The sequence below is a fragment of the Xylocopa sonorina genome, chromosome 8 (genome assembly GCF_050948175.1).
Source record: "Xylocopa sonorina isolate GNS202 chromosome 8, iyXylSono1_principal, whole genome shotgun sequence".
Classification (NCBI taxonomy): Eukaryota; Metazoa; Arthropoda; class Insecta; order Hymenoptera; family Apidae; genus Xylocopa; species Xylocopa sonorina.
Window position 1 is genome coordinate 5,778,855 of NC_135200.1, and position 15,791 is coordinate 5,794,645.

General features: G+C 39.7%; 1 protein-coding gene and 1 long non-coding RNA gene across 4 annotated transcripts in view; both read left to right on the forward strand.

Annotated features, from left to right (window-relative positions):
• Positions 1 to 248: 248 nt before the first annotated feature.
• Plx (PTB_TBC1D1_like and TBC domain-containing protein plx) overlaps positions 249 to 15,791 on the forward strand; it is a 30,345-nt gene continuing 14,802 nt past the window's right edge. The window contains exon 1 of one of the 3 annotated variants that reach the window (XM_076900049.1): positions 249 to 375. Coding sequence is in view for 1 of the 3 variants with exons in the window: in XM_076900047.1 (XP_076756162.1) it covers positions 15,227 to 15,313 (87 nt within the window). In the remaining 2 variants the exon portion in view is untranslated. Of the gene's footprint in view, positions 376 to 2,377; positions 2,574 to 14,930; positions 15,314 to 15,791 lie in introns of those variants that run through there. The other 2 variants (XM_076900048.1, XM_076900047.1) reach the window with 2 other exon arrangements.
• LOC143426521 (uncharacterized) lies at positions 279 to 14,527 on the forward strand. Its single transcript, XR_013102159.1, has 2 exons — positions 279 to 399; positions 14,204 to 14,527. It is a non-coding gene; the product is annotated as an uncharacterized LOC143426521 (long non-coding RNA).

Below are 15,791 nucleotides of genomic sequence, written 5' to 3' on the forward strand. Positions count from 1 at the left end.
TTATAATTTTATCAACGAAATTCTACCGAATACCGAAGCTTGGAACATATATATATATATATTCTCGTTCGCGTATCAAAAATCAGAATTAAATTTAGCGGTATATTCGTGATCAATGTCTCGATAAAAGCATTTCGAAATATCGAATAAAGGAGAAATAACTGTAACAGCAATCGCCCCTCCCTCCCGCTTCTTCTTGTCGCACGCCACCTGCTGACAGTTGTACGAGGGAATAAACAAAAGCGAGACGCATTCGTGACACCGGTGTCGATCAGTGAACGTCGTAGACCGCGTTCGTAGACAAGTTTCGCGTTGTGATGTGTGTTGAGTTAAGTACGAGTCGATCGCGGACGCCCAATTCGCTATTCCAAAGGGGTGAGTGAATATCTAATGGCAATCGTGAGTCGGAATTTAGGTTAGGTCCTGCGGCGTACATTCGAATATTCGTTACCGAGGAATGTCGCGATGTACAAGCCTGAGAATATGTGGTTGAATAACCCGGTAGATTCAAGTAAATTGCGTGCATTAACAGTTCGACCAGTGTTAAAAACAGTATCTGACACTCGCAAAGTTACAATTTCATCGAATCAATCGCGTTGTTCGACCAAACGGAATCGTGCATTTCCGCCTTTCCAATTATTATCGTTAGTAGACAAAAGGACCCTCCTACCGGTGACTTTGACTGTTAACATTGTCTGCTATATCTTGAATGGAGTAATTGTTTATTAAGACTTTGTATCGAGCAAACGAAGTGGCGGACGATGATGGGTATGCTCAACTGGAAGTTTGTTTGAACTATTTTGTGCTTTAGGTAATCGCTTTGTTGTATCGACGCCAAAGTTATGCCATGCATGATACTATGCTGTTATGTAAACAAAAGGGAAACTCCGCCGTTTGAGATTGCGATATAGCGCAATTCTAAGCTGTAATAAATTTCTATATGTTCCTTTCGATTGTTTTTTTCTTGTAACTCACGTAAAATTGTATGCATCAAACAGTACGTATATAATTGCTATACCTTGTGAACAGTATTAAAGGTTATGTCTTTAAGACGCGTTAGAGCCATTAAAAGCATAAACAGTGTTTCGTAGCGTTAAGAACGGCAGTTTCCCTGAGTTTACTTAAGTAATAAATTACGCGTGCAATTAGAGTTGGTTAACGCAATATTTTCCTACCTCCCATATGAGCTCGATCGTCTTTCATGGAGTCATCAGAATTCTCTTCTAAAAAAAAAAAAAAACGTTTGCTTTGTTTCGCATTGTCTTATCAGCATGAAGATGATATCTTTCACTTGCAAAAAACTAAAACCTCGGAAGTCGTATAAAAGCATCAAACATATACAAGGTAGAGAAAACTTGAAACGATACGGTTTATATTTTTCTTTTGGTGCGTATATTGTTACGAAATTGTTTATCAACGTTGAAATATTTCCCGTTGGCTTCTCTAAATAAATACTGTTTTTTACTCGATGGTAGAAAATTTTTGATCGACTGAAAAAACGTTTTAATCCCTGTATTACATGTAAAATTATAATGCTAGTTAAAACGAGGTATGATAGATCTCGAGGCTCAGTAACTGAAGTAATGCGGGAGCGATGGACGAATTTCTCTGAAAATTATTCGCGCAGACTTAATTTTCCGATGTTCGATTAAGTAATATGCAGGTGGAAAGCGATGCCTCGAGTTCAACGACCCCTAGTGTCATAATACTCAGTTACGTCACTGTTACATCGCAATATCGCTGGAAACGTAGCATTTATAGAAATGATCAAAAGTAAAACTTGAGAAATGCAATAATATCTTCGAGTATGCACTTTCATAGATCATTTGTCTCTTAGTCCTACCTGACTCGAGTTCAACGTTTCTCAAACTTTCCCAGTACTTATACTCATCATCGGTCAACATTGTAATCGTTCTATTTCATCGGTTCAAACCCGCCTCCGTTATTATTTCAATCTGATAAATTTGCAACGATAAATTATCTAGAGGATTGCATAACCTTAATTACCGGCTAAGGAACACGTCAGCGGAGTAACTCCACGCGAACCGCTACTTAAATTCCCTGGTGCGTGCACAGGTTGCACCCACGACAATCGCATAAGAACACATGCACCGAGGGACACGCCGCGTGTGCGTGCCGCGTCGTTACCGTTCTCTCTAAAAATGTACGTACGCGCGTTCCTTTCGCGGGTCGCGAATGTGTGTTCCGCGCGACGATTTTGGCTCGATGCTCGCTGGTATATTCACAAAGTGGCTGCCAGTCATGAATTCGTCTTCGGCTGGCCAATTGGACGACCCGCGATCTATAGTAAATATCCGGTTACTATTATTAAGTTTGTCCTTAACGATCGTTACGGGTATCGTCTCGCAACCATTAGCTCGCGTCGCACGAATGGCACCGGATCCGTTCGCGGACCTCGCGAAATTATCGGCTCGTGGTCTTGTGACAGTGTGTTTCTATCGTTCTTGTTGAAGTGGCTCCTGGAACCGCGCGAGACCTCATCATCGGGAGTATCACGTATCCGACGGCCATCCTGTGGAAACGTCAAGTGACGCCAACTACATATCGTCTAGGTAAGCCGGATCGTATAATGTTTACTGCGAAATGGAAAAAAATTGGTCGATTCTAAACATGACCGATAATAGGTATAGCGATAATAGAACCGATTAGCACGTTGATCCTTGATAAGTTCACGCTTACGCTGGGCATGTTATATTTAGAGAAATTTGGCGAGAAACTAAGCTGCAACTTTGTCATTCGCCGTTCTTTTGGATGAATCATCTTGATTCATCTTGAACCTATGTTTCTGAAAGTATGGTAGGCGAAATGTATCCGTCTATTAACGTTCTTCCTTTTTATTCTAATCAGCCTAATTCACTGTAATTGTAAAAGCATTCTGTTGAAATTATTGTTTACGTTACATTGCTGTTACATTACTTTTGCGTATCGTTAGTTAAGTATATTGCTTAAAGAGATATTACATGTGCATGTATCGAGGCATGTGTTCACGCATATCGCTATTTATTCAAGTAACAGGTTACAGCCTATGACGATTTAATACACCGAATCTCTCCTATCGCATTCATATGCCTACGCGTTCGAACGAATAAGGGGTCGACGTGTCTATACAATTTTCGAGATGGAATATTTTAAGGCAATTAGTCGGACCTTGTTTGTTCATGCTACCAAATGTAATATTGTATTGCTTAAATGTATTGACACAGTCAGGGACACGGATCTCTCGTAATAACTAAAAATACCGAAAGATGGCGGGTACCAAATAATCCGCATTTTCCATCCTTTTCCTACTATCGCTTGATCGTGGTAAAATAAAAACAAAATAATACATGCGGCAATTGTTTTCTTGCATTTGTGTATTCTTATGTAAGAAGAAAAACAAAAATGCTCAGTTTCCTCATTGAATATCTTATCTATAGTAATTGATACTGTGGCACGACGATCGCAATGTTATTGGTTTAAAATTATAATCGCGATGTCCTTGTCCTTTTTGACTAACCAGTTGAGTAGGCTTATTATTCACGGCGTTCATCTCAGTTTACCGGTTCTTTTAAGATCACCGTGCGACATTATGCACGACGATCCTCGAATTTGCATCGTTGTTCGCAGCAAAGTGGCGCGCTGCGCGTCGTTGCACTTACGAGGAATGTTCAGCGTTATGCCTGCACGCCTACGTATTTGCCAGATAAGACGTCGACATGTGCACTGAACATTGCCGGAAAGTAGGACACTCCTGGTTGACCATGAATTTCTTACTAAGCTTCGCGGATTTACGTTCGAGCGTTGTATCACGTTATACGGAATCTAGATTGAATTAATCAGGGATTAGTTTGAATGACGCTCGGCTGGATGTAGCCATCTTGGAATTAGTTCGCGCCTGTTTACCGGAAGTTCAACATCTGGGAGAATTAAAATCGACAGCGATTAGGATAATATATACATTCGTGACATTAATTTTTGTATCAAATTTTATGTCTATCATGGAAATTTGGGTTCTCGTGAAATTGCTAAATATGTTTACAGAAGTAGTATAAAAATTCCAAATAGGTTTTAAAGAATTGCGTTTCGATATTAATGCCATCGATCAAATTTTATTATGTGATTGAGAACCGCTGTGCTAAGTAAATCCCGAAGATCGATGGACACTGTCCAATTACTCGACACAGATCGACGTATCGATACAGCTCTGAAACTCAATTCCGTGACGAAATTGGAACGCCACGTTGATCGTTCGTTGTTGTGCAAAGTTATCGAGACTTTACAGTGTACATTGTAGTTTAGCGCATGGAGCCATTGATCTGTAGCAATACTCTAATGTCATGATCATGTGACGTTGGCATTTTTCTGATTAAATGCATCGGTTATATTTCTCGACTAATGCTAGCACCAGACGACGTCGACGAAAATTACCAATAAGCATTAGCCGATACTAAAGCAAACCACTCCAAATTACCGACCTCACTCTGAGTTATTATCGTAATTATGTAGATAAATGAACTATCTTGTCTTTATGTGTTTAAATGGAACACTCAAATTTGACGTGCATGCTCACTTATCGGCGAGGAAACATTTTTTGGTCATCCTGCGATATTCGATTACTACCGGATCGAGGAAATATTACGTGCCGTAAAAACAAGTTATTTTATCGCGAGAGAAAACCGCGGTGAACCTAACGAAATGAAAATATTTTCAAGAGGAACGCGTGCAAGGGGGAAAGAGCATTGGACGAGCACGTAGCATCGTGTAATCTCGCGTGACATATTTTAATCGCAATAAGTTACGCGTCGACCGGTAATATACAGAGCACGACGATAAATTGCGCTACCCGTTGATCCTGTGCGCCTCGTAAGAAATTATTTTACCAAAGCGGCACGCGAGTACGCCGGTTTTAATCCCATCCGAGAGAAAAATACGGCGGTATTAGCTGCGACATCCAGGGGACACTTTTTAAAAGGCACTTTGAGCGCAGATAAAAATATTTGACGGTTTCCCCGCGAGGGGGTAAATTGCATTTCACAGGCTACTCCATCCCACCGAAGCAACATCTCACAATGAAAGTTTAACGTGAACTTTACTGGGATTAAAACTTGTAACATATTGCAAGCTTGATTGAACTTTTCGAAGACATACCGTCGCAGTTAAATAATTAATAAAGAACACAAGATTATGCATTAAGTATAAAGTAGGATCGCCTAGTTTTTCCAAATGAAAATTTTCAAGGTACGTTTTTTGCATAGTTATGGTTTAAGGAGGACGATGTTCCCTCGTAAGGGGGCACAGTAGCACTTTTTGGCACTATTAATGCTTTCGAAGTCAATCGACAGTATCACCCCATTCGCAATCAATCCATATTCTGTCGCGAGAAAGGAAACGTTTGAGTCACCGCGTGCACCCGTGGCAGCGATCCTTCAGATTTCCTCTAACGAGTTTCCAAGTCTGTTTAAGCGATCCAAGAAATAGTGCTCGCAGTGTAGAAAGGGGTGCCAAAACGGCTGCACGCGCCGGGCATCACCAGAATTTCGTTCGTTTCCCCCGTATCGACATTCGTTGTACACGTGCACCGGTTATGTAATGCGCACGATGCACTCACGCTTATGCACCTATACGTGATTCTATTTCCGACGGGAATACGTTTCGTTGTCGAAAGACTTGATGGACGGGCGAAAAATATTTATTCGCCGGCTGAAACGCGGCCAATCGATTTATATGTTTAGCGCGCGCGAAAAAAGCGCGAAGATGAGCGGAACGCTCCCTCGATTTTCGCCGTGCAACTTCGACGCCATGAAGATGGACGAAAACCGTTTACCAAGATCAACGAAGCCGTGGACATCGTCGGTTTAGACGCTTAAAGAATAACATATTCATTATAAATCGTGGTCGTCTACTTGGAAACTCGTCTTGTAAAACATAATCAATCGTATTGTATTTGAATGAACTCCTGTTGCCAACTTGAAGCTTTGCTCAGATCAGCCGAGTTACGTGATCGCACGTCGTTTGATTGAAGCAATTTCGAGTTCGTGTTCGTGCAAATCGAATTACTTCGATCAAACTGACTTCGATTAATTGATGCTAACGATAGAGGCGATTTCTATTTATTCCGTATGGTTACAACATCACTTTTAACAGAAAGCACACGCCCAGCTCGCGTGGGCTTGTTTGATGTTCGCGCTGTCAAAATGTGTTTCAGATGAACCGTTGGAATAACCTTAAACTCTCTCCACTTGAAACTTCCAAAGATATTTTAAGTCAAGCAAAATAACAGTTTCGCATTTGCAAAGTGGTTTCGGGTACATAACTTGGAGGACTATCTGTAGTTTGATCGTATACAAGGTGAAGGTTACGTGGATGCTCTGATAATAATGCAAATGGTCGCGTGCGCACTGATTGAAAACTGATTAAATGTAGAAATTCAAATTTAATCGTTTCAAATTTGTTCTCGTATTACAGAACTCTAAATTGAACGATCCGAGAAAGGTTGCCCGCTATAATTTATCATCGGAACTTAAAGTGATCGAGCAATATAAATTGGAGTGCAGCCTGACGGTAGCAATTTGGAGTAGGATTAAAGTTCGATGTTTCCCAACTTGAAGATCAATCATCTGGATGGTTATCGATAAGTTTTCAGTAAAGATACACATCCGAGCAATAATGCTTTGTTTCAATTTGAAACGTTGACCAATATTTGTTCCATAACTCGAAGGACATTTCTTGGAAACACATGACCGGGTGGTCAATTGTGTAGTTGACTTTTGGCCCTTACCGCACTCTGTGCTGTGCATGTATAATATACTTCACTTAATAGGAAGAGGAGGCAGTTAAAATTACCCATTACGTGTCGCCTGTTATCTTCTCCGTACTGTTACGGTTTGAGTTCGGGTTCCCTGAAACATTCAAGGAAAACCTACGGTTCTTCCAAACTCTCCTTCTTCTGAATTTTATGCAAAGGTACGCAACTTAATTCCTGGCCTATTTAAATGTAAAAATATGCGGCAATGAATACTTAAGATCAATTTGTAAAATTCCAGTATCTTCAGTCATTGATAAACAATTGCTTATTTATAACTTTACTCTATTACGATTGCCTAATATAATTTGTTTCTACACAATTTGATAGAGGTTGGTAAACAATAAACAGTTATTTTGTACGTTCGCCAAACAAAAAAAAACACTGCAGATACATGTGTGTGTAGAATATTCTGTGTTCATTGAACCGTTCAGTTGTTGGTAACGCTCATTAGAAACGCGGGAACAATCGGTTGAAGAATTTCCAATAAATTAAAATACAGTTCCTTCTGATCCATTGCTATTGTTTCCACCGTGACTGATTATTCTGGTATTTTCTTGCGACGCAGGGCTTTGTTTCTACGTTATTAACCCTCTTCTTTCGCCACGTCCTCGTTTGAAGCCGACCAAGAGAGAGGGTACCGTCGAGTGCCGCCTTCTAATGGCGTGCACTCGACCACCGACAATCTTACTACGCGGACGGGTTGTAGGGAGAAAAAAAACGAGGAAAAGCAAGTTCGATTGCTATGCAACGCTACTGGTATCCATTGTGTTCACCGTACGTCAGGCTTCTTATCGGATACACGTTAATTTCGGTTAATCTTACTGCTGTTCATTGCTGATAACGAGTATACATATGCGTTCGATCTGTCGTCCTTTTTTTATTTACCATTTGCTAACTTTCTATTCGAAATGTATTATCATTAGTGTCTGTTTCTGAAGGAAATGTATGAAGATAGCCGTTGAATTTCTTAAACTCGAATTCGAACTTTAATTTGAGTTCTTCTTATTCCAATTTGGAAATGAATGTACCACTTACGAGAAACATATTGAACTTAATTCTGTTAGTGTTATACAACTTGTTTTGAATTTAATTTTGCGGTAATGTAATATTTATGAGACGCACAACTCTTCCGCTTTAATTTGTATTTGAATTTACCGTGGAAAATGGAATAGTTTTGCGCGAGCGACTGCTAATCTCAGTATTTCAAATTAATGTATCTTGGAAAACCGTGTAAGATCGACTAAAGGAGGAATGTCTTAAGTTTTACCGTGAGAAATGTGAATTCCTCGCTGTGCCTCGTCGCAAAAAAAAAGAAAAAAAATAAATGTAAAACGCATACGTATGCACAGCGAAGCTGACGGAAGGGGGTTAATTAGCCAGTAAGGGTCGGCTCAGTTACAAGGAACGAGAAAACATGCCATGCTTTTTACTCCTCATTGAAAATGGCGGATTCTAATGGGATGATTACCTGCGTCTCGCAAAATTTAGTTGAATTCTTAACGTCAAATCGCGTAGAATAAATACGCTGAAAAATTCTACAAATATTTCAGCTCTATCATGATATATCGTTAAAAAAAGCAAGGTATTCAGTGTGAATCTTTATTTAATATGCTTTCGAGGCAGAGATCAGATAATCTGCTCAATAAGTTCAGCATAGAAGGAATGCGACATCGTGTTGGATAAGTTTCAGTTACGACGAAATTCAAAGGCGAAAATTCAGGTTATTAAGATAGACGTAAATAGCTAAAAAGCTTTCTTCGCATTATCGTTATCACGATTCGTTATCAGGCAAACAAAGGTGTTACATTCTTTAGGACTTTGTCCTCTTAAAGGGGTGGTTGAGATTACTTGAGTACTTGAAGTAATATTCTTTCGATGATGCATTATCAGGAGTATGAGACTTCAGTGACGATGATTCCTTATTCATTGATTTCGCGTTATCTACAATCGATAACTAAATACCTTCCTTTCATTTATATTAATTACATGTCGTAACTTGCAATCAAAATTGGGAAACGTACTTATGTATTTGAAAAGATACGGAAACTAGTACTTCACATGATTTCATTTCTTCCTGATGATATTTTATGATGATTTATACCGTGACTAATCTCTATGTTGGTCTCGGTTTTACTATGCAGACATATTTATATATTTTATCCGGCTCGTATATTGTAGACACGTACATCTGTCCTAAAATAGGCAAGAGTCTCAGAAAAAGAATTGTACGTGCCACTGGGGATATCTTGAATTCCTTCGTTAGAATTTAAATAAACATGTTAGTCAGTTGATTATGCAATTATGCTCAGTATTTCATTCACTTGTGGGAATTAGCCATTCGTAAATGTTCATTATTCATCGGAATAGAACGTTTGATGTTCATGTCGCTTAAACGGTAACGCGTAAGACAAAGTGGACGCAAATATCCCGTGTCGTTGCTCGTTGAAATAAGTTTCTGGCGGATGCAATTATCGCAATTATGCAATCATAATAGAAAAACGAAATGAAAGGACATTTCATGGTTCATTGGCATGCGTCGGTACTCTTATTGCATTCCAACGGCAGAGTAGCTCCGGATACTGTTACTGCGGTTACACCAACTAAACTGTTCTACACCATATCGGTGTAACTCGCTGAACCTGGTATCCACTTATCTCGTCTCCTATTTCATTCTACTTACGTATATACCGGCTCTCCTGAACGATACATATATTCGCGCCCGTTGGATTTATTAAGCAGGGGATCAAGCAAATTTCGAGGACAGTAGCGAAGGGTGTGGTCCCTATTAAGGTTTGCCTACACCGGGAATTACCGAACCGCTTATGAAGATTATGGAAATTAAATTTCCTAGAAATTCTCTGTTTACACGATGCTCTTAAACTGTTCGCGCAACATTACTGTACGCTTAAGTAATGATTACGAATAGTTTGCAAACTACTAGCGAACATGTTTCGTCTACCAGTGTTCACAAGTTGTTTAGATATCGTTGGTGTACACCTAACTTTAGAATAACATACAGCGTTTCCTCGATATCTCTTCGTCTGCCTTAAGTAATCTATTTAAATTGTTCAGATTTACTAATCAGGAAGCGCGATAAAATTCTAAGAAAGAATTTGTTCCTGTTACAAAACACAATTACCATAACTCTGTATCAGAATAACAGATACGGTTTTCTACTTGTTCCGTTGGTTGAAAAATTACGAGAAAGATTATAACGTGTAAAGACAGGATTTAATAGGTGCTTTTTAAAGAAGAATAGTTAAGTTTCCCTTTGTAGCTGTAAAACAAAGGTAAAGTAGAATTTCGTTTAAATGCCGATAGATCGTTACTGCAACTGCTCTTCGCGCGCTTCTTCGCGTCATAAATTTCAATTCTCGTTGCCTCGGATCCTCTTTACTCGCGACTAGCTGTTTCCCAGGGATTTAAAAGACCGAGCCGTACGAGTTGATTTAATTGGGCAGCGATCGGTAATTGTTCGTTTGCTCTTACGCGATCCGTTAAATTGCCACCCGTCGACCGCGAAAAACGTCTATGGCGGCGCGCTAGCATCCAGGGTGGTAAGACCTTGGAATCGACACGGACGCGAGTGCATCCGTACGCGTGATAATTAGCCTCGCGATTACACGGAATAAGAATCGTTGCATCGAACGGCACGAATACTGATGGACGCGCGGTGACGCAACGGTCGCAAACCGGTTACCCAGGGCGATCGATCTGTTATTTTTCATTAACACTGCCGCGATTAGGTGAAACGGGGACGTATGAAGTGGAACGTATGAACCGGATTTTTTTTACCGTGCGTTTAATATGTGGCATACCAGAATACTTTCGAACTGGAGGTTAATGCGCAACTAACCTTTAGTTACAAATGTCACTACTTATGGTTGCTTTTATATTTTCTATTCTAATTGTATGTTCGTTACTTAATGGATAAAAAAATTGTTAATAGGTGAAGTAACATGAATATGGAATAAGTTACCCGCCTTCCTTTTTTAACGCGTCGAACGCAGAAATAGTTTTGTTCTCCATTCCGCTTAAGAGGACAGAAAATACGTCTGTGCGCAAACAGAACTACTGGTAGTCTCTGAGGATCGATTATCTAAGCGGAAAACTTAGGGTCAGTCTCCAAGGATGCTGACATATCGTTTAACGTGTCAATTTTGATATAAATTATAGAGGTGTCCTCACCCTTGCAGGACTCCAATGTAAAAAAAAATAAAGTTAAGATTGGTCGTTATAAATTTTCTTGTGGAAAGCCGCTTATAGGGTTAAAAATTAAATTAACCCTTTTTTCACCATTTCACACAAAATTTCTTTGCTTCCCGTGCGGCTGAATAAAAAATTAATTAGATCATCAGAAAGCTTAGCACGTCTAAAATTAATTATCTAAACGGGAGATCAAAGTTTTCGCAATTTACACGTTTTGCTTCCTGAGATAAGTTTAAACTTTTATTACTCTATCGTAGTATCTGTTGTAAAAATTTGTCACACGAGTAGTGAATCACTCTGTATAGTACTAATTGCTTCCTTCGCGTAAATCATTAAATCGTGAGAAATTATTAGTTTTCGCACTTGCTTGTTCTTATAGACTACTGCAAAGTTGTCAGTTACGAACATTGTCGTTAATCACTCTTCATTCCGTTTTCTTCGCTCGAGTGACGCATTAACGCGACTGTATTTATAGAAATATATAAATAATGCAAACAAAAAGTATACGAGCAGGTTCTTGCTTGCTAACAGACTTTAATTTTTGTTACGTTTAAGCCTTAAACAAGCGTCTGTTGATTTTGCTGTTAGAGTATGCCGTTACGACGAAAATGTCTATAAAGGAGTGCAAATATAAAAATTTCTTAATTTAAAATTTGAAAGTAACTCCTGTTGAACTGAGAACAGATGATTTTCGAATAAATTTGTGATGATTAAACGCTTTAAGGAAAAGTTGTAGAATGTAAATAGCACGTGGGCACGTTTGCAAACATTTATTTTCTACATGGCAAACAAGTGGAAATCAACAACATTGTTAAGTTACACGAAGTTCTCGAGTATTTATGTTGATCAGGAAAAAGGACATTCAAAACTGCAACATATCCGTGTTTCCGCCACGTGTATCCATGCATCAATAGAATATTATTTACCGAAACCGTTTGGGAAGCGAACTCTGCCGAATCAGCGCAACTAAAAATATGAAATAATTGTTTACCGGATAAACTTGGTGTTTTTGCCAATTTCGCGACCCTGCTTATCCGAGGCGGCAGTAAAATAAATTTACAGGTGTTTTCATGCACGCGTGAATCACAGGTAGCTGACACGTGTTCCGTTGAATCCTTGTCGCTCTTGAACGGAAGTCAATAGCTGAAAAAGATTCCACGAGGCCTACTGGTCTTTTGTTGATCGCGCTGATGCATCTTTTCGCGATCGAATGTATGCTGACATGTCTACGGGTGAAAACAGTGAACGATGGGGCCCGTTTGAATTGCAAATCGCCTCTCGGCAGAATATGCGTAGAAGGAAGAAAATAATAAACCGCGTACCCGCGTAGAACAGTATGATGGAATGCTATTGCAGTGGTTCAACCTTTTGAAAACCGATCGCTTCTATTGATATTTAAAATCGAAAGAATTCTCTATTATGCATCAGCATCTATGAAAGAATAGTTGAAGGATTATTTAGCTGTTTAAAAATATCTTGGCGCCATTTTGTGGTAACCAAAGTTGAAACGCTTACACAATATCAACCAAATAAATCACGCGCATAATACTTTCATAATACCGATGCTAATCTGGTGTTAACGTAATTAATCTTCCGGCACTGGTCGAGGATTCATTTTTCAAGGCTTAATAAAACGAATAAATCTCAACCGTTTTGTATTTTAAGCAACACATATCCATCCTCCGCTGGTTTGGAAAGGCTTTCCACTTTCTTGGCACGTTTGAATAATCAACAAACAGCTTTATTGCACGGAAATTATACATTGTTTTTGCAAGCGAAGCGGAGCAAAACACGTACGTCGAAATTTTACTTTTACTTCTGAACGATGCGAACGGTTACGCAAGTTTTATTTGTGGCGGTTCGCAAAAACACACGAAATTTTCCAATACGGCTGATTAAGCAGGACGCTAGAAGCTCTTCCGATCGAACGGACCTCGTTCGACTTGCAAATCGCGCGGTTTACGATCAGCGAGCTTGTAAAATATCATAAGTGCTTAGGCACGCGCCATGTTCATCTGAAAAATCGAAACGAAATAATGGAAGGAGGCACGTATATTCGCTTATCGCGTCGTTCTTTTGCGCGCGAAATTGCCCCTCTGGAATGCTTTGTAATCAATGGTGCGCCACAATTTTTTATTACCCGACGTGACCGAGATTACGTATGCATTTCTCATGCATTTAATTCCGGATCATTTGGAGGAAAACAAGAGATAAACATGTATCTCAGTGTCGCTTCGTCTCTGTCCTTTTCGGCTTTATATGATATTGAAAAAGTTAAAAAATTCAGAAACTAAAGTATTCATCATTCTTGCATATAGATGTAAAAACCTAAAATGAAGGATTATCCTTATAATTCTTTTCTTACTGCCGAGAATAAGAAACTTTCCGCAGCTCTCTGGCGGCGAACATGCTAAGTTTCCTTACAATTTATTCGTAATTAATGTTGAATTAATCTTATTCCGTGATACAAACGAATCAGGAAGGAATACGTACATTTATCAAAGTGAAATCGGAGGCACAAATGCATTGTATGAAAATGAAATTGCATTCATTACGGAATTTTAATTACTCGGCTGTCGTTTTTCCAATGAAAGTCCCAATAACAGTGATGATTAAAATGCGGCAATTAAAACTAGCCGTTGTGATTTTATCCGTCGTTTAACAAATTTGCGATGTTGGCTGCAGAGAATTAATGAATTATTAATCACCTCTTATACTTGACTGCCTTTATAACACCTATTTGCCACGAAGAAAACAGAAATACACGAACAACCTTCAATTCAACGCCATTGACTTAACATTACATAAGCGCATCGTGGAATTGTATCTAGCCTCAAAGTGAGAACGCACGCAAAATTGAATCGGTAAATTATTTTTAAGCCAACCGCCTATTTACTCTCATTGACGCGCGCGACACTGAAATCTGAAATACAAGACGTCTCAAAAATAGGACACCGAACGATGCCATTAAACGCATCAATTAATTTGTAAAGCTTCTTAAAAAACCGTCTCACCAAATTCCATGATTGCAACGGCGCAAAAGAAACCGAAGCGACGTCAACGCGTGGTAAACAACGCGAAACGGTAAACCTTAGAAGATCGATAAATTATTATCTACGTAAAATGTTTGGTAACAGAAGTTGTGGAATCGATACGTTGACCCTTTTAACGGGAATTTTTTTCCAGAAGAAAAATCTACCCGCGTTCACTTGGAGCGCGCGACAGCCAATGGAGAGGTCCATTCGTCTCCTTAGGCGTCGAGGCGCGGGTACGCGTCAGTCGATGTTTGCTCGTCCGTCGGTAAAGGTGTTACTGCGAAATTCCGTTGGCTCGAAAACAACGTCGTTCCCGGCTGGCTAGAAAACTTTCGTATACTTTACACGCTAATCCGTGATTAGATCAGTGTAATGCCTGCCTTCAAGCGTGACGGTTGCTATGACGAGCTGTTTTCCGAACATTTGCGAGTGGCAGCAAATCAGATCGAAGAATGAACTTATAGAACAGTCATTTACTTCTGTGACGCATCATCGAAGAAATAATTAAGCTTGAACAAGCCGGGACGGAAGTATCGAACGAACAGGAGTAATCGTTCCAGCGAACTTCGATCGGAATATTGATCTTCCCGAAGAATATTCCGTGTTTTCCGATGTTTCGTGAAGCTGTAGGAGAGTTACGAAAGTGAAACTGCACTGTGAATAACTTCTGGTAGAAATTCGGGGATTGAATTCGATAGTTTGCCGTCCTACGAAAATCAGGTCGACTGTTGTGGGCAGCCTTGAAGGTAATCGCAAGTTCGAACGAGAATAAATCATCTCTTAATCACCATCCAGGTATCACGAGCTTCATAAACAGAATTCGGTTCACGGCGGATGGGAAATTTATTTCTGGAAACCACCATAAATGTAGGTGAAAAACTTTTGTACGATTAATCATAGCTGATGATTGTTGCACGCACCTGACAGCCGGCTGATTATCGTTGAAACACGAGAGGCGTAATAAATTTGTTCGGAGAACGTTGTTCTGTCACCGTGCCCTGCTGGGTGACGCGCGTCAGCCTCTCAGAGGAGTTACCGGAAGTGGCCGTGAAAACGTGCCAGATTTTCGACCGTTTGGGGGGGAAAACACCGCTGGATCGCGAATACGGCGCTCGCGTTCACCACCTTTTCATCAGCTGTCGAATGGGAGTAAACCAGAGAGAGGAAGGACGGAAAAATGATTACCGTACCGATGTCCGCTTCCAGTCCTTACGTGAAGGTTACGTCCTACAGCGATGCAAGCGCTATTGGCAAAAAGCCTGCTGTGAGTAGATCGAGAAACTGTTTATTAGCCTGATTTGTTTTTTATTTCGACGTCGCGCAGAAGGATTTTTCTTGTACACTTTTGTCTGGACACACTTGCATGTGTAGGGCTTAAAAACGTACCTTTTGTCGCAAATACGGTGAGAATGTACATTAAGCGTCAAGTAATAGAAATCATTCTGCGAAACAAGTTGTTGCTGAAGGAGATAATGTGATGTTCTATGGTGAGATAGGTATCATGGGAGTATGTAATAAAGTTATTCTTTGGTCTTCTTATTAGAAGTGAAGAATAGGTTTCACGAAGTATGAACATGTTTGAATATGTACTGTTAACACATGCATTGTACTCTCGATTAAAATAGATGTACTCTTAGCAACGGTTTTGTCCTTTAACAGTTATTTTTTGCCTTCAAGGTGTAAATTCATTATTTCTTATGTTGAAGTTTCAAGTTAAATTTTAAACTTAATTTCTGGGAAGG